The 23,762-nt window shown below is 39.0% G+C and overlaps 1 protein-coding gene across 7 annotated transcripts in view; it reads left to right on the top strand.

The window, feature by feature from the left end:
• LOC112544769 (transcriptional activator MN1) overlaps window positions 1-23,762 on the top strand; it is a 219,474-nt gene that overhangs the window by 7,554 nt on the left and 188,158 nt on the right. Inside the window, exons 2-3 of one of the 7 annotated variants that reach the window (XM_075898905.1) lie at window positions 9,939-10,094; window positions 12,968-13,046. The exons of 4 other annotated variants lie outside the window; for them this stretch is intronic. In XM_075898905.1, the coding sequence (XP_075755020.1) occupies window positions 9,939-9,982 (44 nt within the window). In that variant the 3' untranslated portion in view covers window positions 9,983-10,094; window positions 12,968-13,046. Of the gene's footprint in view, window positions 1-9,938; window positions 11,302-12,967; window positions 13,047-23,762 lie in introns of those variants that run through there. 2 more of the 7 variants (XM_075898907.1, XM_075898904.1) reach the window with 2 other exon arrangements.

Genomic DNA, 23,762 nt, shown 5'->3' with positions numbered 1-23,762 from the left:
AGTGTTTGTATGAGTAGTGAATTTAAGGATATATGGCAATAGAATAATACATGGGTGTAAACACATATATAGCCTGTTTGACATTTTGTGTTTATAGATTTGGAAGTTTCATCCTATTAAGTTATTATCTTTATTAAAAGTATCCTCTTTAGTTAGGAGTATTCCCAGTATTATGTTCTTTGTACTAAAGTAACCTTTAAGAGGTAATTTTTTTCAAAACAGCTTGATAGAAATTTATATCTTTTCTGTGCTAGCCACCAACAAGCTAGTACCGAGGAACATTAAAATTGTGTCTCTAGAAATACTGATGACTCTTAAAACCTTTGAGTACTGTAATTAGGAAGAGCTAGAGCAGGGTCACTTGTAAAATCCAGGATGAATTGAGTGCATTTTTTTAACCTAATTTGACTAATCTAAGAAAACTCTGATTAATGTTAATAGTTAGGTTCTTGGTTTTTGTTCCTCCCCACCCTCACCATTGAAATTTCTAGGGTCCATATTGACACCTTCACTTGACGTTTGCATCACAAGAATATGTAATCTAAAACCACACCGCTGTTAATCAGGGAAAATTAAAATAGATGTGGTTACCCTTTGTGGCTCTAACATTGGTGGTTGCCCGTTTTCATTTCCAAGTCCAATTTAGTACATTTAATTTCTGATCTTTGGTTCTTTAATATTTCATAGCAGTAAAAAACTTGGCTTTAGAACAAGCGAAGAGACACAAAATGCTAACAAAGTAAACTATTTAAAGCTGCACAATATTAACAAAAGACTTAGATTCTTTCTAGATATGGCTTTAGTCTTTGTCCGATTTTCTTTTAGCTCCCAATATGTTCTTTAGTGGTTTTTATTTTAATAAACTGCTGAATTATTTGAGAGGTTTTACCAAGGGAATTGAGGTTTACTAAGATGGAATTTGTCAAATTTCCTGTCAGGGGTTTCAAATGTTGAAATACCATTAAAAGCAATATATGATTTGAAATTGACTTATACTGTAATAAGGACTATAGGAAATGAATTAAGAGTGACTAAACTTAGACTTTACAGCAGTGAAACTGTGATTACTGCTGCTGTTTGTTTGCTTGATAAGGGTATTTAAACTTCCACAAGGAATTTTAAGTTACCAGAAATGCAATTACTCTTGCCAGGAAGTTATGTGATATACTCTGCAGATATGAAATACACTGCATCTTTAATAAATGATCTGGGTTAGCGGGCTGATTTATAGGGAGAGAATACTCCCAGTGCAGATTGCAACGAAGATTTCATTGTGCATTTAGATTTGGATTTAATATGATTTCTCAAACTCTCCTGATTTTGTAAAAATTTAGTAAAGTTGCTTCTGACTGATTTAGCTTCATTTGAATGACAATAGTATCATTTCATTCATTCTGACCAACCATTAGCTTTGCAGTATCCTTTTATAGGAAAAAAAAGTTTGTGTTCAGAAATATTTGCTTCTATTCTATATGTGGTTAGTGATTAAAATATTTGCAGCTTTATATGCCAAATATCAGAAAAAAGACTGAGAATAAAGGCAAAATTGTTAGTATCAGCAGCTATAACTTCTAAAATATGTCATTCAGGAAGTATGTTGATATATTAGCTTTTCAGTAAGAGGTGTTGTTGTTTATTTATTTAGTCTTGCATTTCTTTTTCTTTATACTGAAAAATCTAGAGTAAGAGATGATTGGTTTGAATTCAGATCTGGTTTGTAGTAGTTGTGGTTGGAGAATTCAAGTAACAGATTCTATTATTTTGTAATGACGTATTTGGTTGTGGGATTGACTGTAATAGGAATATTGTTCAAACAGTGGTGAGTGTGTGTGTGTGAGAGAGAGAGAGAGAGAGAGGGAGAGAGACTCGATCAATATATTTAGAATACTCTTAACCTCTTCAAATCGTCATATACCGTGTTAAAGGGACTGAATGAAACTAGATGTATAGGTCAAAGCAGAGATTTAGACTGATCTGTGATTCTATTTCATTATGTCCCTTTTTAATTTTGTATGTCTCTTTCTAACAAATGATGTATTAATATTTGAACAATTTATTATTAAATAGTAATTCCATTTTTTGTAAGACTAAGATATTTGTGTCACATTGTTACTTCTACACAACAAATTGTTTTTTATAAAGCATTGAACAAAGGAGTGATTAAAAATAAAGAGATTTCAGATTGGTGTAACAATTAAATCCTAGCTCTGCAGTCTTCTGAGCTAGTGGAAAGGTTTTGATATAGCAAAATGCTTTTTATATCTGCATATAAAATTGTAGTGCTAGACAAATGACTGTACATTTTTAAATATTTTATATAGATATATGTGTACATATATAATTTATAAGTGTGTGTGTGCGTGCGCGTGTGTGTGTGTGTGTGAGAAATATGTATGTATATAAAGTGTGTGTTAAATACCTTACTCAGAACCTGATTATATCTAAGTGTGATTTTCTGCATTTCCTGTAGGCTGGCTTTTTTGTCTTTTTAAAGAGAAGTTTTGTGGTGTTCAGTATTTCCTTTTTTTAATGAAAAATATATCTGAAACCTCTGGAGCAATTGTTACTTGATTGTAACATATTTAGAATATCTAGAGTTAGAGGTTAATTCTTGGGCAGTGGAATTGTCACCTGTCTTGTAACTACTGTAAAATATATTCTCTTTTCTATATTTTCAGGTTGGAATGCTTGTATGCATAATGACACGGATTATCTATGTCAATTTTGGAATACCAATCTCTTGTGCGCCACTAATGCAACCAGTAGCAATCATTCCATCAGTTTGTTCTGGCTTTTCCCCTTTTTAAAGGATGCCTTCTTATTTTAAAGAAATAAAATACATTGTCTGAGATTCTTATGTTTTTGAAGTAATACTAATTGAAATTCACTTACTTCAGGGACAGTTTAAAAGATACCTTTGATTAGGGAGGTACTTAGAACATGATGGCTTGGTAGCCCCCGTATTCTTAGTCCGTATTTTATATTACACTTTTAAATTTTGGTATCAGTGTTACTTCTGAGAAGATATCCTCTGCAGTGCTAATGAAGGTGCTATCACTTTATCTAAGAAATATGAATTCCAAGGTGATTCTTCTTGCCATTGTCCTGTAGTTCAATTATTAGTTTTGATTTTAAATGGACATTAAACAGATTTTTCCACAGTATCTTTTAGTTGGATCACACACATGGACCATAGTGATAATACTAATAACTTAGAGACAAACATTAATGTATTTTATAGTTGAGGCGGTTAAGCTATTTTTTCCTGTTTGAAATGTTTTCTTTCCTTTTGTGGAAGGACAACACAAAGAGAAGTTTCTTGCCATGTGAAGGATGTTTAAGGATTATATGTGAGAGTTGTGAAGTTAAATACCTTTTAAATGTAAGGCTGTGAATTTAACAGCTGGAGATCTAATCCATTAATTTTAACAAGGAGACTTTCTTAATACTTCAAAGAGAACATCTTAAATGATACTGGATTGCACCAAACAAGTGAATCCACAAAACATCCAGTCTTTGTTACACTCTTCTGCTTTCACACGATGAAAGGCCACATAGCCGAGAACGCATGAATGTTTTCCTAAATTTGGGTAATCAGTTGTGAGACGTTTTTAACTGCACTTCATCAGTGTTACACTCAATATATATTTAGAAAAGAAAGCAGTTTTAGTGTTTTCCTGACACTTAATTTCATTTATTTATAACAGGGGACCTAGAATTTGTGTTGTGTTCAATAGCTACAGATAATGAATTTGTACCTCTTCAGGAGACCCTGTTTAGGTGTACTGTGTTGCTCTTTTAGATCTGAGAGGTGCTAATCCAATAGTTATAATTTCCAATGAAAGTATTCAATTAACTATATTAGATGGTAACAGATTTAGTAGAAGTGGATCTTATTTAAAACTATTTCTTTCTCAGAAGTGCACACATGCATCAGCTATTAGTTACCAAAGAGAGATGTTTCTTGACTCTGTGTTTTTAACTTTTACTAAAAACATCATTAATGTATGCTAATAACATGTTTTCAAATTTGTCTTTTCTGTATAGTATTTTTACAAAAAATGCAGTGCATGAAGTTGCAGTCTTTAGATTTCTGTTAGGTTTTGAGGTTTGTCTGAAGAAGCCTTTTCTGGCTTCGTATGTAGAAATCTGGTCATATTTAAGTGCTCCAATGATAGATTTTGCATTAAAGTAAATATAGTTTATTTGAGATTAAATGTAAAAATAACAAATGTACAAGCCCTAAAGAATTCAACTCGTGCTTCACTGCAGAATGTTTTATTAGGCATTTCACTTACCATCTACTCCCTCTAAGCTAGTTTACTTGAACTTTTGTGCATTTGATTTATTTTATCTAGCTGCGTACGGTGTTTCGAGTACCTGAAAAGTTAGATAATGTGCCACTGAGATACAAGCTTATTTTTCCTCCTTATTTGGATACTGCTTGGTAGGCCTTTGATCATGCTCTCAGGAAAGAATTTCATCATTCACGTTATGAAATGGCATTTTATATGGTAAAATGTGTTTAAAAATCAAGGCCAGTAGTCACAAAATATTTAAGAGAATTTGTGTCGCTAATGAAAAGATTATCCGAATGGTGAGGAAGGCCTGATAACTGAAAAGGCGGCATGTTTCTTGACAAAAAATGAAACAACTTTTTGGTTTAGAAGCTAGACTCTTTAATTCATGGATGAGGCAAATGTCCCCTCCCCCCCCACCAATGTAATTGGGAAGATTTAATACCTTTTACAATTTTATATTTTCTCTTGCAGTCAGTTCATTGGTGAAAGTGCAACACATGAAAGTTGGTCCATTAACACATGTAAATGAGAAGCGAACTAAGCATTATGATTATTTGGTTAGAATCTTAGGGTTTTGCATTTTTCCTCCTGAAAAGCTTTCGCATTTTTACGTAATCTCCTATTCAGTGACCTTTTGGTGCCTTTTGCTCTAATGTGTTGAGAAATGACAGAAAGGGAAAAGGGTGAGAGTAATTAAAGGACATTTTAAAACGTAAAATGAAAATGCACTGTAATCACTTAACTGTTTCTGGAGAGATTGTGCTCTGCTGTGCACTGTTACAGATGCAGCTTTTGATTGTCTGGAAGGCTACACCAGCTAGAGTGAAATGAAAATATATATGTGAGTAGTCAGTCTCTTGGCTAGATGGCACAGCTGGTCAATTCATTGCCATTTGGCTGTTGGTGATTTGAGTTTACATTTGCTTTTGATCACAACTGAATCAATTTTTAAAATATTTCAATTGTAGTTGTGTTTAAAGTAATTCTATAGCACTTTATATTGACATGGGCGCTTGATAATGCTCTTTACAAATGTATAAGCTCTCCCTAACTCTGATCTGCAGCCCACCTAAGAGAAGATAGATCCAATGGTCAGTCCTCAGTGCAATGCAGCCATGTAACAAAATGACCACACAACTTGTTACAGTCGGCAGTCTTTATTTTGGATAAGCAGAGGGCTGGAAGAGCTGGGCATACTTGCAGGATAGGATTGAAGTGCGATGGCAAATCTGTGGATGGCATCCAGGATGGAATTAGGAGAAGATGGTGGTGTACATGCAAACTGAAGTGGTAGAGTTTCATCTTTGTGAACTTGCTGCAGTCTCACACTATTTCTGGTTCAGATCCATTAGGCAGAGTCTTGGACTTTCATGATTACAAAATATACTTTAAACGTCACTACAGTCAGAGAGAGGGGCTCTGAAAAGGTTGAAGATTGTCTCTTACCTGTAAATCTAACTTTTCTGCAAATTACATTTACTTTTATTTGTATTTGGTAGGGAAAATGGTATTCATAGTGCTCCCCCTCCCACCCTCCGGAAAGGACTCTCTCAACTTCCACTGAAAAAGGGATAGTTCCCAGTAGTTTGGGAATAGAGTACCATACATTCATTTGTCAAATCTCAGTAACAGATAAAGAAACTGAAATGATGTGAAAACATATTTGCATGAGGTTTCCCTCACACACCTCAGCTCTTAGGGCACTGAGTGTGGGAGCTGTGATTTTTTTTTTTTTGCGTGTTCACCTTGAGGTGACTTTTAAATAGCAACTACAGTATATGTTTAAACCTTTTGCATAGTTTTATTAATGTAGTATATTTGTATATAATGTAGTATATCTGCATAGTTTTATTAATGTAATATATTAGGCTGAAGTGTTGAGCACAGTATAAAGGTGTAAAGTAGCTGGGTAACTTAACATATTGTATAAATAAGTAACTTTGGTTTGAATTATGTCTACTTAATTTTTTTTTTTTTGGATCCAGTATGACTTTTTAAAAAACGATTTCTCAATGTATCTGAAAAATAGGAACTTTAACCCAATTACACTTTTAAAAGCCGGACTGATTCAAGTGATCCTTTTGTATTGTGGAATAGTATAAAACATCTGCAATGATCTTCAATTATCAGTATAAACTAGACAATCCTTAGAAGCTTGTAAAATAGTAAAACATTGAAAGAGTGTGGTGGCTGGTATCTTCACATAGCACCAATTTAATTGTTGCAGGCTACAGAGCTGCCAAACATTTTTAACTTGGACAAAACATGATGAGTCTCTTGTATTCCTATTTTAAAAGCAAAATCAAAGCAAATGTTCTGGAGAGCAAAATAGTTTCAATCAGTTTGACTTCAGTGCTGTAATGCCTCTACTCACCCCTAAATATAGACCTGTGATGCTCTTTTTAGAATCACTGGAGCAGCCAGTGCACCATCTTTCTCTGCTCTTCTAATATACTTCTTTAGCTTTAGCAGAAGAGGAAAAATAAGGACCACTTCAAATACAATTAAGACTGGGCTCACTGTTTTGAGATAGTAAAGCTTACAGAAGAACATGGAGAAGCAAATTTTTTTGATTACAGTCGAGAGAGTTTCATAGCATCTATTTTTAGTTAATTCTGGTGGTTTACAAAATGGCTACGAGTTTACCTGCATCTGTGACTTGACTGGGAGATGGAGGCAGTGAACATGTAAAAAAAATATAAAACTGAACTCTAAAGAAACCCCCATATCCTTGGTTTTAATAACAGTTTTAACTGTTGCGTGCACGTAACAGATAAAGAAAAGAGTCTAGTGGACATATTCTGATACACTTCATTGGTTTTGCTTGCTTAGACTGAGATACAGCCAAGAAAGGACACATGCATGTTTTCAGAAATGAAGAGTGTAGTTTTCTGCTCTGACTTCCACTGGATCTATTGGAGGAAAGATTTGCTGTAGTTCTAGTTCTGATTTCTTTGCTATTGGCAAATGAAAATATAGTTTACCCTCACCTGATTGCCCAAATAATGTTGTGAATCTTTGTGTCTAGCTGCTAACAGATCTGTTGCCTTTATCATTTGTTTGTGTTTTCTGGAGAAAGCAATTACTGTTCAAATAATTGCCCAAATCCTCTTACATTTGGGTAATTTAATTTAAACCTCTTTATACAAATGATTTTCAGTTTCACCTATTTTCCATCACAGAAAGGGCTGGTTAAAAATCTGTTCCTTGAATCAGATATGAACTTCAAGAGCTGGAGTATCTGCAGTGGGTGAGATGGTGATACAATGGCATTTTTTATGCCTACCTATTAAGCATAATGGAGGTTTGGTTGCTGACTCTTAATTCGGAATGGTTTTTATCTAAACTCTTAAAACAGACATAGTTTTCTATAATTACTATATTTTCAGATAGGTAAAAGGGATAAAACTGTTACCTGTCCAGTAGTCTCAACCATAATTACTGCATTTCTGAACTACTTCTTCTTGAGAGAGATTTTATTGCTAGCATGATTGTCAAAAATAAGTAGGTTAAAAGAACATGCAGAAAAAAGTCAGAGATGAGGAATATCAAATGAATGCTGCTTAAAAAATGGTTTGTCTTAGCCTCAAGTTTTGGTGATTATTACTTTACCTCAAAGATATATATATCAGATGTTTTGGGTTATTTTTGACACACTGGATTGTTTTTTTGTAGCTCAAATTTAGGATACTGAAATAATATTTAGAACTGAAGATATGTTGTCAGTTTCATGTTGATATCTAATCCCTTTGCTCAGGCAAAACTTAATTAAACAGTCCCCTTCAGTTCAGGTTTCTGTTTTTACTTTTTGATGGAGCATGTTTCTGCTGCTTGTTGTATGCAGATAAGGCCACAACATTAGAACAATGCATCATTTTTTTGAAATTGTTTAAATTACATTCATTTTCACATTGAAAAAAACTAGTTTTAATGGGAAAGGAGCAATAGTTTATTGTAATTAAAATAGTTTTTCATAGCCTACATTTACCACTATGTACAAAGAGAAAGCAAACTTTGGATTCCTAACCCACCATAGCAAGAAAAAAAGCTGTATAATTTTCAACGTGATAGTGCCATTTGATTGTGGTTTTGATCATATTGGGCTCATATAGTCAGTCTCGCAATAGCTGTTTCTATTTCAGGTCTCAAGACCCCCCCAGAAAAACATTGCTTAAAAATCTGTAAAGTTGGTGTTTGCTGTATTTTTCCTTTTCCTTTCCTACCACATTGCAAAATGCACTTTATTTCCCTCCCCCCTTTTGTGTGAAGCTTTTCTTGGAATAGATGTTAAGGGGTTATTTTTCTTACATGGTTTTCGATGACTGCTCTTGCTTTCAGTAGCGATCTGGCCCAAATACTAATGGTGAGGAGTGCCCATTACTGAGCTGTAAAAGAATGGGTTATGCAGAAAAACCATTTAGATAAAAATTCAATTTTCCCTTCCATGTACAGTGTTAAGAATTAATAGTACATTCTTCTTAAACGGGCACTTTTCATATTATATTTTTACCTTAATGAAATTCTTTCCCAAACAGGAGTGGTTCATCTAAAAGTTTAGAAGAAATTTATCTCTTTATCCCTTTAGAACCAGTGCTCCAGTGTTTTTCTCTCGAGTTACAGCTTGCTGAAAAGGCTGTTACAGTAACATATCGTGGAATTTTGTGGAAACTCTTTATATGTTGGCCCAAAGGTGTCGGATTGAAATATCAGCACAGTTTGATTTCCCCTTGCTTCTTCAGGAACTAGATTACTGTGCGTTTGTTATGCATGAAATTTCATATCTTCATTTGTGCCTTTTGATTCGTCTGAATGTCAGTTGTGTTCTTACTGGCTTTGTTAGAGGTACTCAGCCCATGGCCAGAAAGCAATGAAGACACCAGTATGTCACTTAGTCATTTTTGCAAGAAATATGACAAAAGAGGAACTACAGAAGTCAAAGGATAGATGGTTACTTTGTGGTCCCTACCTAGTTTATCCCATGTGCGTGAGATGAATAATAATCCGCCGCTTTAATAAATAACTTGAGTGCAGATAGTTTGCTTAAATGCATTATGATACTATGCATGCATTTTTTTTTGGTGAAAGTAATACCCAGAACAATTATTTTAAATATCTTAATCATCTTCAGAATGATTTTAAACAATTTTTCTCTTGAAATAAACACCTAATGGGGAAAAAAGGAAATCACTGGCTAGAGTAATGGGCGACACTGTGGTAGAAAGTCTCATGGAAAGAATTGCTCTGTAAAGGAGTGCTTCCAAGGAACTTGTCTGTCTTCCCTTCCGTAGTGTTTACTGTTTTGCTGGTCTGCTATTGCTCTTGTTTTCTCATTACAGTAGCACAAGGCCAGTGCTTCCCATGAAAGATTGTTGTGGTGGCTTTTGTGCCAAGTTGATCAGTGCAGTACATCCCACTAGTATTTTTGGTCACTAGCCTGTGAGGCATGGCTGAGAGTAGTAAATCTATGCTGGATTAGTCTCAGTTGGACACAATGACAGAAGATTTTATGCAGTTTGGAGGTATGTTCACACGTGCACGCGCGCGCACACACACACTCACACTCACACATGCATACCAATTTAGGATGACAATAATTCTTTTCCTCTGCTAGCATTATCTTGCTGTTTTTCTTTTTAGGGCATTTATGTCACAACCAGATCCTGATGTGCTGCTGTCATTGACTCTGGCTTCATGTGGTCATGGGTCATTAGCCAGTGTATGTGAAAGCCAAGGTATTTTTTCTTCCCTGTGACAGCTTTTCCTTGGATTAGAAGGAACAGTTCCCTGATATGAGTGAGTAATGGTCATTCTTCCATTGATGTAGGTATTCATAAGACAAGCAAGCACATTTGGGTTATAATAGCCTTTCCGGCAACCATGCAATAGTCATAAATAACCAGTCTTGGGCAATAGAAAATTAGACCTTATAGTAATACTTTTATTTAAAAAAGAAAATGTTAAATGTGGTTGAATATCACAGTGGAGAACAAAATTGTATTTTAGGAGAGGGGCTAATGGAAAAAGCTTCATAGTTCAAGCAGATTTTCATGACTCAGGCTTACAGAGAAAAAACATTTAATTAAAAACTTGTTTGGAAATGTTTCGATGAGTATTATTTACACACAGTATATTTAACATACATTCATGATGATTAAAAAATAACAGGAGTAAATATACTTCAAAGCTGCAGACTTCTCACAAAATAAAAATCTACATAAAGAATCCTTTAGGCTGCCTCTTGAAATATTTGCTGTGAAAAGCGCATCTTAAGGTGTCGTTTTCTTTACTGAAAATTGTTTTTTTATGATACATTAAATACAGGAAAAGAGATTTCCTTATTTTGTACAGCACCACCTTCTGATATATTTCAGTATATGGCTTTTAAGCCAACAGTGGTCTTACCACCTACAGTACTGCTTAGAAAATACATCTTTTTGTAAATATGATCAGAACTAGCAGGTCTGTTGCAGTGGTTCTGCAATTAAGGCCTTTATTCACTTCTCGGCCTTTGGCCAGCAGTGGACCTCAATTCAGCTTTTGCTCTTCCACCTATATTCAAAGGGTCTGATCCTGTAGAATCAAAGTCAATGAGAATTCTGTCATTGACTTAAATCAGAACAAGATCAGATGGAAAGAGAAGACTTGGGGGATGTGTTTGTTCACATTTATTAGACTCTTAAAATGTTAATTTTAATGTACAGTTATTCCTTGATTAAACATATTTAGAATAATTTTGAGCATTTATCTGATTTATTTTAGTTCCTTAATTGTAAAAGTGTGCATAGTCTCCAACTGGGCATAGCTCACAAACAAAAGCAAAATTGTTGCAGTTTGGGAGACAGCTTTAGAACCCTACGCAGAATTAAATTCCAACGCTTGACAAAATTTAATATTTCTTTTTTGAGGTGACAATAGTACTTTATTCAAAATCTTGTATCTGTCTTCAGACGCACTGGGAAGGAAATTCTACATTCACTAAAAAAAAAAAAAAAATGGAAAAGATCTTCCCTGTATATAACTGTATATTACAGGAGTCTCTTCCACATTAAGACTTTTGCTTCACTATCTGAAAAAAAAGTAGAAATCAGAATACCGTGGGTTAATCTATTTGACAGAGTACTATTCGGTATACCTAATTTTCAAAGAATAAACTATTTTAATAATTCCCTCTTTGCAAATTAATGGTAAAATAAACCCTTGATTTCAATATTTAAAATTTCTTCATGGATTTCAGTAAATAATTATTGGTTTTCAGATTGTGAATTTGCAAGAACTGTATTTATGATTTTTCAATTAGTGTTGTGTCTTGCTTAGCTACATAAATCATGTTAGCATTGTTTGTTCTCTGGAGGACTTATGTACCTAACTAACAACAGGCTAGTTGCAAATTATACTTTTATGTGAAATATTTACAATTTGTAAATCATGCTCTTGACTACTTATATTTTCCAGTCAATTAAAAGAAAAATATTACATAACTTAGGTAACTTGCCAATAGAACTTGAGGTACGGATTGTATATTTAATTATAAAATTTCCAATTTAATTTATTGTGAGTGATTCATGAAGCTAGTACAGTGCAGATTACAAAATTCATGATTTGCAATCAAATGTATGTAATTACAGCAAATTTTAAGAATTTAGCATTTTAGTTTAATATTTGTTTTTTACAAGTATTGTGGCAGTGAAGCACAAGCTCGTGACTGTTGTGAAAAATGAAATTAAAAAAAGGTGACAAAAATGATTGAATCAAAATAATAATTATTTAAAAGTTTGCTGTTTGCTCCACTCTAGTATTTGAAGGGGTATAGTGAAGTATAAAGCAGTGGTTCTCAAACTTTAGCAATCCTAAGACTTCCAGTTTGATTTAAATTTTGTTGTGGCTGCCCCAAACTTTCCACCCACTCTGCACCAGGCCCTTTCCCCATTCTGCTCCTTCTCTCAGGTTCCCTCCTTTTCCCATCTCTGTTCATCCTGTCCCTCCTCTTCCCTGCCTCTTTCCTGCCCCCTCTCTCCAGCTCTCTCCCAGTGCCTCTTCCGTGTTATGCTGAGCAGCTGTTCCTAAGTGTTCAGGAGGCACTGGGAAGGAGGGAGAGAGTTGATCAATGGGGACTGGTGGACCCCTGGAGTAACCTTGAAGATCCACATGCTTCAGTGGCCCCACTTTGAAGAAACACTGGCCTGGAGTTTGTGTGATACCTGAAGTCTCCCCAAACATGCTAATATTAGTGAGCATTTATATTACCTTAATAGCCTGAGGCATTGGAATCCTATTGTGCTAGCTAGCATAGACATGCACACAAATACACAATTCCTGCGTATGGAGATTCTCAGCATAAATTAAATATTATTGCACAGCTCTGTTTGTCCCCCACCTCCATTCTCCGTACCGGTGGTTCTAGGGCTTGTGCAGCCACCTTGTTAGGAAATCTAAAACATATTTTGCAAGAAAAGCCAAACAGAACACTTACATTCTAGATTTTGGTGGCTTTCCTCCCAGTTTTTGGCCAGCTCTAATACTTGGAGCTAATGTGCTTTGTAGTCTTGTGAGTCATCTGCTTGCCCTTTGAGAATGATGCACACAAGGGTGCACCTGCCAGGAACTGTAGTCTGAGTTCAAATTAGGTTTTTGTTTTTGTTTTTGTTTTTTGTTTTTTGTTTTTTTAGGGTAACTGCATGGCTCAAAGGATTGGGTATGGGATACAGGACCTTTCCCCTTTAGATCACCAGTTCAACTCCAGCCCAGGTCAGTAGTGACCAAAGTCATTTACATTTGAATCATGTTTGTTGACTTATGTGAAATTTGTTGTTGATCTGTCTCCTTCTTGATGGACAGGTGTGCACATCACGGAGCCACTACAATGATGGGCATTAATTGACACTCTTGTTGGCAATCTCTGCAGAGAGGCAGAAGACTGAATGGGCCAAGGAGTCTAAACTCCTTTGTAGCCCCTCACTTGTTATCCTTCCAGGTCAGGGGTGAGGCAAACTGGTGAGGAAGGGTTTTGAGAAGCTTGTCTGTTGTGTGATTTTCCTTGTTCCGTGGCTTGAAAGCTGGCCTCCTACACCAGCATGAAATGTATATTAAAAGTAAACAGAACAAAGTTTTAGTAATAGTCATGGCAGGGTCAGGTTTTTTTTACTGTAAACATTGATAGATATCGAATTAATTGCACACACATGTTGACAAAGTATTTCTATTGATGACCATCAAAATTTACATATAAGCAAAGTAAGAAAAATGCTGCTTGAGGATTATAGAGCTTGATTTTAGATTTTTTTTTTTTACATTATGTTGCCATTTTGTATGTTAATGGTTATTAAGCTAACTTTTTTGAATGACCAATGTCAAGTGTCCTTCATTATTTGGATCTTCCCATTTCCCGAGTCCCCATAATTTTCTACAAATGTAAAATTAAATTAAAAAAACCTTAAAACCCATAACTTTGAACAGTGAAAAAATCACATAGCTTAACAATAAAACAAATCTTAAAAATAAATGTTGATTTTATCTGTTAAAATTATTATATATAAATTGAATTCTGTCAAACCGATTTAAAATCAGGGTAGGAGCAACAAATGCTCTGAAGCCACAATAAAACTCTTTTTAAAAAGTATTTTCTGTTTAACATAAAAAAAAAAAAAGCCTTCAGACAGGAGTTGGTGTATGAAGTTTCAGCTCAGTGCAAATAAAAAGTTGGCAGGGTCCATGACTGTTCCAGGTTCATTGGCTCCATAAGGGCGGAACTAATAAGGTGGTGGTATGGGTAGCCAGACTATTGAAGACCATTAGGCACTGTGACTACGTTAGGGCTAGGCCATGGGTGAGCAATAATTTTTGCAGGAGAGTCACTTCATGAATGTTGGTATGTGGTTATGGGTTAGTTCTGGTGCCCCTTGGAAGGAGTGGGGCCTCAGATAGAAGAGGTGGGGCTGGAGGCTAGCCTGTCTGGGATGGTGTGAATTAAAAAAAGCAGCAAAGGACTTGTAGCTCCTAGCCCCTACTGCTACTACATTGCCTGGCAGCTTCCCGGGGTTGCTGCAACTATCTGTGTGCAGCTCCTGGATGCCAACACTGCCCCAGTAGGGGCCAAAGCCCCGAGCCTTTTAAATAGCCATACCCACCTTGGGTGACTGCCAGGCAATACGGGGCCAAGAGCCGTTTTAATTGCTACTATTTAAAGGGCTCGCCGCTCCTGGTTTTGCTGCTGTGGCATTGCCTGGCAGCTGCCTGGGGTTCCTACGGCTCTTTAAAAGGCTTGGGGCTCTGTCCGCTGCCGTGGTGGCACTGTGATTGGGATCCGCAAAGCCCTTTAACTATAGGGTTGCCAGGTGTCCGGTATTCTACCGGACCGTCTGGTATTCGCTCTTATGTGTAATGTCCGGTATTCTCTGATTTTTCCAGTTGTGCACTGGACAGAAGTCTGGCATGGGCAGGGGGAGCTTCTGGAAGCCGGGGCCACGATCGGCCCTGGGAGCCTGTGATTGTGCAGAAGCCAGGCGGGGGAAGTGGCTGGGACTCCCAGCCAGTCCTCCGGCTCCCGCCAGGCTTCTGCACAATCACAGGCTCCTAGTGCCGATTGTGGCCCCACCTCCCAGCCTGGGAGTCCCAGAGCTTATTATCCTGAGTTCCTTTTTTTTTTCCCCCTCAACCAAAAATTACCGCGTGTCCGGTATGTTTTGGGAGACCATCTGGCAACCCTATTTAAATATGGTACTGCTGCCTGAGCCACCTCCTGGAAATTCTTGGCACCAGCAGCAGGGCATAAATAGTATAATCAGCCATCAGATTCAGTCCGCGGGCCGAATCCAGCCCACAGGTGTATCTTGCCTAGCCATGGACCCACTAAAATCAGTGCTATAAATTCTTCAGAAACAGATTTTCTATTAAAAATGGCAAGGGACCTAGACCCTGTACGGGCCTGTAGCACCACAATGTGTCTGACACTTCCGCATTTGCATATTTGTATTAGGTAAGAGTAAAAATGCATCTTCTTAATATGAATTTTGCTGCATAGGTTTAAATGCAATTAAGTGGGAAAATAATCCTTTAATTAGGGGTTGCATATTAAATCTCATTTGCTAAATTCTTTATCTTTAAATCCTGGTAAGGTTTTGAGCAGGGATTTTTGTTCCCTGGGGTTCTTAAAGTGAAATACAAAAAAGTACTCAATGTGTCTTTAAAGTGTTATATTGCAAGAACCCCCCTTGTGAAGGAGAAGGGGGAAAGGGGCCCTTTCAGGATTAAACAAACGTCTAGCCAGGCATGTTGCAGGTTTTTACTGCTAAACTACCCTTCACCCAAGTTAGTTTCTGATTATTATTTAATTACAGGCATTAAAGAAAATTGGAGAGAGAGACCCCTGTTTTCCTCCTCCTGTTCTCCTCTATATGTCCAGCCTGATTGTTTGTGTATGGGTAAGTTTGTAAGTCGGTGAGATGCAGAGTGGAAATGTCAGGGGTCAGACTGCAGGCAGGCAGGCAGGGGAGCAGTCAGGGCGGTTTCAGCTGCAGTCTCTGAGTTTCTGAGAAATCCAAGATGTGTTCCAGAGAAAGTTAACTCTTTCCAGCACTGCTATCGTTCTGCTCAGGAGAACTGAAGAATGTGTATAATTAGCAGTAATCTGACTCAGGCTACTTCACCGTCAGATTTTGAGTTGCTTCTTTGAGTCTTTCTGATAATCCACAAAGGTATAAACAGTTTTTTTTAACAGACTTACCATCTAATTGATGTTGAGTTGATCAGCTTTTTGCAGGCTTCTTGCCTCGAAATACAATATACAGCATACCTAGGAATTTGCCTAGTTTGACAGCATTGTTTCTATAGGATATGCTTGTATGGACCATGGCATCTAAAGAAACTACAGAAAACTTTACTGTGCTGACCTTCTAAATAAACAAGAGCCAGTGGACATACAACTTACTGCACAAATCTTGCAGTAAACAGAGCAGTACAACTATCAGAAAGGACATGACTTCCTTCTTAAAAGTTTTTTGAGAAGAAAGTTTTTTCAGAGTTTTCCCCTCAACATCCCTGAAAGTTGTGATGCGCCAGCCTTCAGAAAGATCACTGTCAAATACCAGTTTAGTAACTTACCAATCTTCTTGCCCACCAAGTTGTGTATGTTGTGCTGCCTTCAGTATGTGTGTGTGTGTGTGTGTGTGTGTGTGTGTGTGTGTGTGTGTGTGTGTGAAGTTGTGTATGTTGTGCTGCCTTCAGTGTGTGTGTGTACACACAGTGATTAGCAAATAGCCGACTGATTTACTCACTGGAGTTCTAACATTCTGAATGGATGAACCACGGTGTCCCTCCTCTGCACCATTCCACTTTCAGGGAAAGTGAATATTTTCGCGCCACTGCGCTCTTGTCATGTTGAGTCAACACCTTGTTGTACACAACACTGTTTATAAATTCCCTTGCGTGAAATCCTGTTGAGGTCAGTGGAAGTTTTGGCATAGATCAGTGGGACCAGGTTTTTACCCCCATATTTAATAACCTTTATAAGGTCATGTAGTTTCTTGGCTGTAATAGTATTGGCAACCCTGTTGGGGTGACAAACTGGATTAAGGCCTGTTAGACCTTCTTATATTGCTCTGACAAAGTCTGGGGCCACAAACGATATGCTACAGGAGCAAGTCAAAATGGTGGCACTCTGGAATGTGCTGACACTTTTCTTAATGTGGACTTTAGGCAAAGACCTCATTATACATAGGCCTCTTTTGGGGATTTATTCAGCACCCAGCAGACAATTCAGCTGCATCTGACCCTTGACTGTTTTAAAAAACAGAACAACATACTCAGTGCTTTGAAGTAACTTTGAGTCTGTTGAGGGCTGAGTGTCAGAGGAGATGCATGTACAAATAGGATCCTTTGCAAAGGCTAGGAATTGCCGTCATATAACCGTGTCTTTACTGATTGTGGTGATGTTGCCCCCCCCCATGTTAAACTTTGTATACACATCATTTAAGTGTGCTGGTTTGCACACACATACTTTGTGGACAGGAAGGCTGTTAAGGTGTCAAATTTTAGCATAGATCTGCAAATTGTGTTGACAAGAGTAGGCTATTTCCTTTACTCTGAAATACACAATTGCAAAGTAATGAGTAGTCCTGTGGCACCTCGGAGACTAGCAAATACCATGCCTTCTGTAGGGTGTGTATGTTTGCCTCTGTGTTGGGCTGTAACTCTGAATGCTGGTTGCAAAAGAGTGATAGGATAGTTGATGCTAAGTACCCTGTTGCTGAAGTCTAGTTACTTGAGGCAAAAGAGAGAATTTGCTGGACCACGGAAGGTCCCCTGCCACTGGCCCCTAAGCCCATCATGCACTGTTGGCAGGCTGCCCCAGGAGGCACCCTTTGTCACCTCCCCCAACCTAGCTGGGCTTTTTGCCCAGCTATTTCTGGTTCCCTAGGTGGCATAGGCTCTGGCTCCAGCTGGGGGACTCCAGCCCCATGTAGTTGCAGGGCTGGGACTCTGGGCCTGCACAGCCAGGGTCAGCCACGGGGTTGGAGCTCTGGCCCCAGCTCTGGCGCATGCTGCCGTGCGGCTCCAATTCAGCCACGCACTCCCGGAGGCTGCTGCTTGAGCCCTGGTCCTGTTATTCCCCCAGCTGGACTGCTGACACTGATGCCTCCCCTGGCTGGCTGGCCCTTCTGCCCTTAGATTCCAGGGCTCTCTGGTCCAGGAGCATCCATGGAGGTTAGGTCCATCAATACTTATTAGCCAAGGTGGGCAGGGATGGTGTCCCTAGCCTGTGTTTGTCAGAGGCTGGGAATGGGTGATGGGAGGGGTCACCTGTTGTGTTCACTCCCTCTGGGGCACCTGGCATTGGCCGCTGTTGCTCAGACCCAGTATGACCTTTCTTTTATGTAAAAAATGAAAGTTGTGTTACTTGGGGAGCATGTACAGAAATGAGCAGGAAATTAGGTGGGATTTAACCTCTAGAAGCAGGATAATCACAGTAGAAAAAGCTCAAACCTTCAAACGCAGTATGTGTTCTATGTAGGGCTACCATAGTTCAGGTTCCAAAAAGAGGACACTGTGGGATCATGGGGGAGAATGGTACTTGCAGTGGGGACACTCATGGGTAGGGGAAGGGTGGAGGGGGACAGCGTCTGTCACAGTGACAGGGCAGCTAGTGCAAGCTGTGGACACAGCAACAGCCGTCAGTCAGTGCCTCCCTGTGGGACCCCTACTCCGGAGCTGGGAGTTGGGCTAGCTGGGCGGGATCTGGGTGCTGCTGCTGTAGGGGAATGAACCAGTCAGTTGAGGATGCAAGGCAGAGTCCATTTGGGAAGCAAACAGATTGGGCCGCTTTCCTGTCTGCAGCCTCTGTTCTATAAAACCCCAAGATGTTGCCTGTTGTTTGAAAAATCCCCCTGCACAGAGAACGGAGACTCAAAAAAGAGGCTTTTTCTGGAAAACCTGGATATATAGTAACCCTAAGTCTATGCCTCTCTTATAAATGCCATAAAGCAAATGTCTGCAGCCCTCCTGCTGCACGGACTGACTAGCTAGACAGATCAGCTTCCTAAGTATTGGCATTTAATGCCTGCATAAATTGTATAAGAATCTTGAAACCAGGTTGTATTTGTGTGGTTGAGTATTGATTGTTAATTTCAGTATTTAAATACTCAAATTATACTTAACTAAACAGTTTTACATCTATCTGCCTTGCTTATAATGCCATGCATATTATAGCGCACTTCAAATCTCAGCTTTGTGTAGAATGGTCCTAGTTAGACTAAGAAAGCACAGACTCTATCCACATAGAAGAACTGTTTTGATTCAAAGTAAAAAGAGACTCTCTTACCTGGTTAGAGCCAAAATAGCTCCTAGGTCATAAAGGAAATTTAATACCTTTAACTCTTTTCTGAATGGCCCCCACAAGGCTGCCAGAAATACCATGTGAGTAGATGTTTCAACGTGACTGCATTCCATTTATGCTTGATTCCACACCTTGGCTTCTACCTGGCAATTCTGGGAGTCCAGGTCACCTCATTGCTTTAAAGCAGAAATGTAGTGCTGCCTGGTAAATGACAAATTAATTGACTTTCTCTAGGAATAATCCCTCAAAATAACTGCAAGTAATATTTACGGGTTTTATCAATGACAAATAAAGGCAAAGGCCTCGTTATTAGAAGAAGAGCTGGATCAGTGTCTTTCTGGTGAGCAAGTAGGTAGGAGTGTGTTTCAGCTACAGTCTACTGGCAAATTTCCCTGATTTGCTGATGTTGGAAACCTTTTGATTTTTGGTTCAAGGGGTGAATGCTTGAGGAGGAAAAAACTCTGTGTTTCCGCAGAGCTTGTTCCCCGTAGCAGCTGCCTTTGCCTGACTTGCTGCTATTTTGAGAGTTAACTGTGTGGACTCCACAGTGATTCAGCTATTGGAGAAAAAAATAGGCTTATGTTCTTTACCTTACTTTGGAATGAACCCTTCAAACTTGGTTAACAAAGTCTTTTAAAGGTGAATTTCTGTCATCTGTGGTTCTCCTTCACATAGCTGCATACTTCTGTTTGATCATTTTTCATGTCATCTTGAGAGATTTTATATAAAATTTGATTTAAGGTTTGTTTGTACTTAACATCAGTTTGAGCTTCAGCTACCTTGTTCACTAGATATTCCTATCCATTTCACCTGGCTGTTTCTAGATGGGCCAATGTTGGTGTTGCAGTCATACTGTACATATTATATTTGGGATTTACCCACTTAAACAACTGAGAAATGATTAACAAAAACACACCTAAAAATGCATCTTAAAACAAAAGCCATTTCTGTGCACTGCCATCCCATTGCATGCTATCTGCTTGAATGGGGTCTGTCAGTAGAATACGTCCATGCACTCTGTCGTGGGAGATTCCTAGCCTTTCTATTTATGTTTTGGATCTAGCTATTTTTCCTTGCTTTTGAGTGGTGAAATTAATTGAACAGGGCAGACAGTTTGCTAGGGCCTCCCCGTATAATCTGCTGCTTCTAAGAAAACAAATTATAGCGGAGGTCTGCTAAAGAGGCTTGGGACTAAAATAGCTAATGGTACTGGATACTATCCTTTAGTTTATTGTAAGCCTGTTGCAAACTACAGTTATATTTTCATAAATATTCTCGTGCCTGTGCAGCTTAACCCAGAGTCTTTACATTTATTATTACCACTTCAGGGCATGCCAAGATCTGAGTTGTGCAAGGCATTCGGGAGACGTAGTCTTTGCCTATGGTAGCGTAATGGGGTGGCACTCGCCTCTCATGAGCACCTCCCTCTGGCTGAGTGCATGTGCCTGCATGCTCTCTGTTTGAAGCCTTCTTCAGCAACTCAGCCCTTTGGGCAGGTCACACACCCTGTGTGAATTAGACCTCTTGTGGGGTACACATGTAACATCTCAGTGCCCTCTGCTAGTATCCGTCTTACTCTGATTCCCCACTCTGAGAAAGAATGATACCCCCTCGGGCATGCCGTTCTGGAGACAATGTCCTCGCCCTTACCTCTGCCCTTTATACATCTAGCAGGGTCCATCATAGTCTATCTTCAATAGTTCCCCACACAGATCTTCCAGTGGTGCTGCCGCTCTCTGCCAGCCAGTCCCCAGTTTGCATTACCTTCAGGGCGCCAGAGACACTGACTGCTTTTCTGGTCTCCAGCTCCTTTTATTATAGGCCTTCCTGGTCATGGTTGGCTGGCTCCTTCTGCAGCCATTCTAGCTGCCTGCAGGTTCTCTCTATGGTTCTTTTCTGGGCAGAGTTTGGCCGGTCCATAGGGTCAGGGCCTGGTCCATTTTGTCACAGGCAGTTATGTATTTCAGTCTCTTGTGAGTGAGATTGGCACAGGCACTTACAGGAGTTGCAGGCAGAACTGGGGGAAACATTGAGAGGTGTGGGAGGGACTGAAAGGAAGCCCAGAAACTTGTGGAAAACTTTTCTTCACTTGCCAGTAGGGATGTTAATGGGTAACTGGTTGAATGGTTATCTGGTAAGCATAACCCATAATGAGTGATGCTTACCAGGTTACAGTTAATCAGTAGCTGGGAGCAGTCCTCCGCCCATAGCCCAGCCACAGGCAGAGAGCTGCTGCAGTGTGCTGGTAGCTGGCAGCCCCTGCCTGGGTGCTGACAGGGCAGCAGTGGCAGTCCCCATGGGGGGAGTGATGAGAGCCCTGGGGGAAGCCTCTACAGGAAATGGTAGGGAGGCATGGGAGAAGTTGGGCTGGACCAGCCCCTGCCTGTGGCAGGAGCCTCTCTAGCCCAACCCCAGTGGGCCAGCCCTGCTGGAGCACTCCTGCATCCACCCTGTTTTAATCAGTTAAATGTGTTAGCACTATGCTTAACCATTTAACCAATTAAATGGGATTTTACATCTCTAGTAGCCAGTGGACTATGGAGACACTTACTGTAGAGATAGAATAGACATTGTGCCCAACTCCTCCAGGCCTGAGAGATGTGCAATACCACAGAACTAGGGATTCTGTAGAATATAAGAACTAGGGGCTACCAAATAAAATTAATAGGCAGCAGGTTTAAAACAAATAAAAGGAAGTTTTTCTTCACTTAATGCACAGTCAACCTGTGGAACTCCTTGCCAAAGGATGTGCTGAAGGCTAGAACTTTAACAGGGTTCAAAAAAGAGCTAGATAGATGCATGGAGGTTAGGTCCATCAATGGCTATTAGCCAGGATGGGTAGGAATGGTAGCCCTGGCCTCTGTTTCTCTGAAAGTGTGATACAGGGGAGGGATCACGTGAGGACTACCTGTTGTGATCCTTTCTTCTGGGGCACCTGGTATTGGCCACTGTTGGCAGACAGGACACGGGGCTAGATGGACCTTTGGTCTAAGCCAGTATGGCCATTTTTATGTTCTAGAAAAGGAAGATTGGGGAATAATGTGATTAATATTTACTCTGGATTAACGTGAACTCATTTTATTTTTATCCTAAAAATAGGCAGCCACAAACAAACTCCCTTGAAAAGAGTTTCTTACCTTTGATTTGACTTCATTTAAGGAAAGTAGAAATCTCAATATATATGTCGGATTAAAAATCTCCTATTTAAGGGTTGTCGTAACTGTGCATTTCCAGCAATTATGTAGAAACTGTTTTATGCATCTGGAGAGAATAAGCTGAAATTTATGTTTCACTCTTGTGTATAGTGACAGTTTATTCGTTGCTGTCACAAACTCCATTAATACACTCCCTTCCCTTGCCAGTGTGAGTAGGCATTTTAATGCTATTTTCGGAATCTAGTTCTGTGCAGGGAAGCCCACATTAGACTTAAGGTAATGTTAGCACTTTTGACCTGTGTGTCCTCGAGATGAAATGAGCTGCAGCAAAGCGTACCAAAATGATACAACCGGTGATGGAATGAATTGACAGTTAAAGTAAATATTGCTCTTTCAGTTAACTGTTTTCAGGCTAATGCTAATACCTATAGACGATCTAGCCTCCTGACAGGTGTTCAAAGCCAGGCCTGGCCCATTGTTAATTTAACACGTTAAAATAATTTAATAATTAAAAAGCATGAGTTGATAAAATCTGTTTTGAGGCCTGTTCTTCATCCACAGGACATCCTTCATAGAGGTGTTTAAAGCTTTTCAGTGACTAATAACTTGCTTTCAGAAATGTTGTGCTATTGGTGGTTGGTTGGTAGGTGGCTCCTGAGGGAGGGCAGGGGGCTGTGAAGTAGAGTCAAGTGCATGGAAATTGCAGGCATGAGTCATCATTAATAGGCTTAGCTTCTTGTTAAATGTCAAGGTGGCAATTTAAAGCAGTGCAGTTAAGCGTAGTTTTTCTCGGTTTCAGTCCGTCCTGGTATAATACTAAACGGCATCTGGGAACTGGTTTCCGTTAAATGTACCAGTATTTAACAATTCTTTTGTGGCTTTGGTGGGATCCGAAAATTCCGTCTTGAATTTTATGGAAATCTGTAAAGTGTGGCTCTGAGTTCTGGGATATCCCGAGATGGAATTTACTGGATTTAGATTGGTGTGGAACGTTGCCATGTGACTTTTTGGAAGCCACCTAGGAATACAAAGCAGTTAAAAATATTGGGTGCAAAAGTCAGCATCCGAGCTCTTCTATTAAATTGCAAGTGAATGAAGTACGCTAACAGCATGGGAAACATCTGCTGCACTGCATACTGAAGTGGATAAATGACTGAGACTTCCCATAAATCTAGTTGTCTGATCCGTGTGTGTGCAGCCAACAACCCTAAGTCAGGATGTGAGCATGAGAGGGTTGGAGGAGTGCATGATGGACTTCCTGCCAAGATGATGTAAGACACTGGGCTTAATTTCCTTTTCTGTGTCCCTAAGGGTACGTCTAGACTACAGGCTTTTGTCGACTGAAGTTTTGTTGACAAGATACTGTTGACAAAGCTTCTGTCGACAAAGAGTGTCTAGACTACATCCTGTTCCGTCGACAAAGCAAGCCGCTTTGCGACATGAAGTTTATGAAGCTCTTTTGAAAATTTAGGTCTGTAT

The sequence above is a fragment of the Pelodiscus sinensis genome, chromosome 15 (assembly GCF_049634645.1).
Source record: "Pelodiscus sinensis isolate JC-2024 chromosome 15, ASM4963464v1, whole genome shotgun sequence".
Classification (NCBI taxonomy): Eukaryota; Metazoa; Chordata; order Testudines; family Trionychidae; genus Pelodiscus; species Pelodiscus sinensis.
This window is presented reverse-complemented; position numbering and strand designations above follow the sequence as displayed.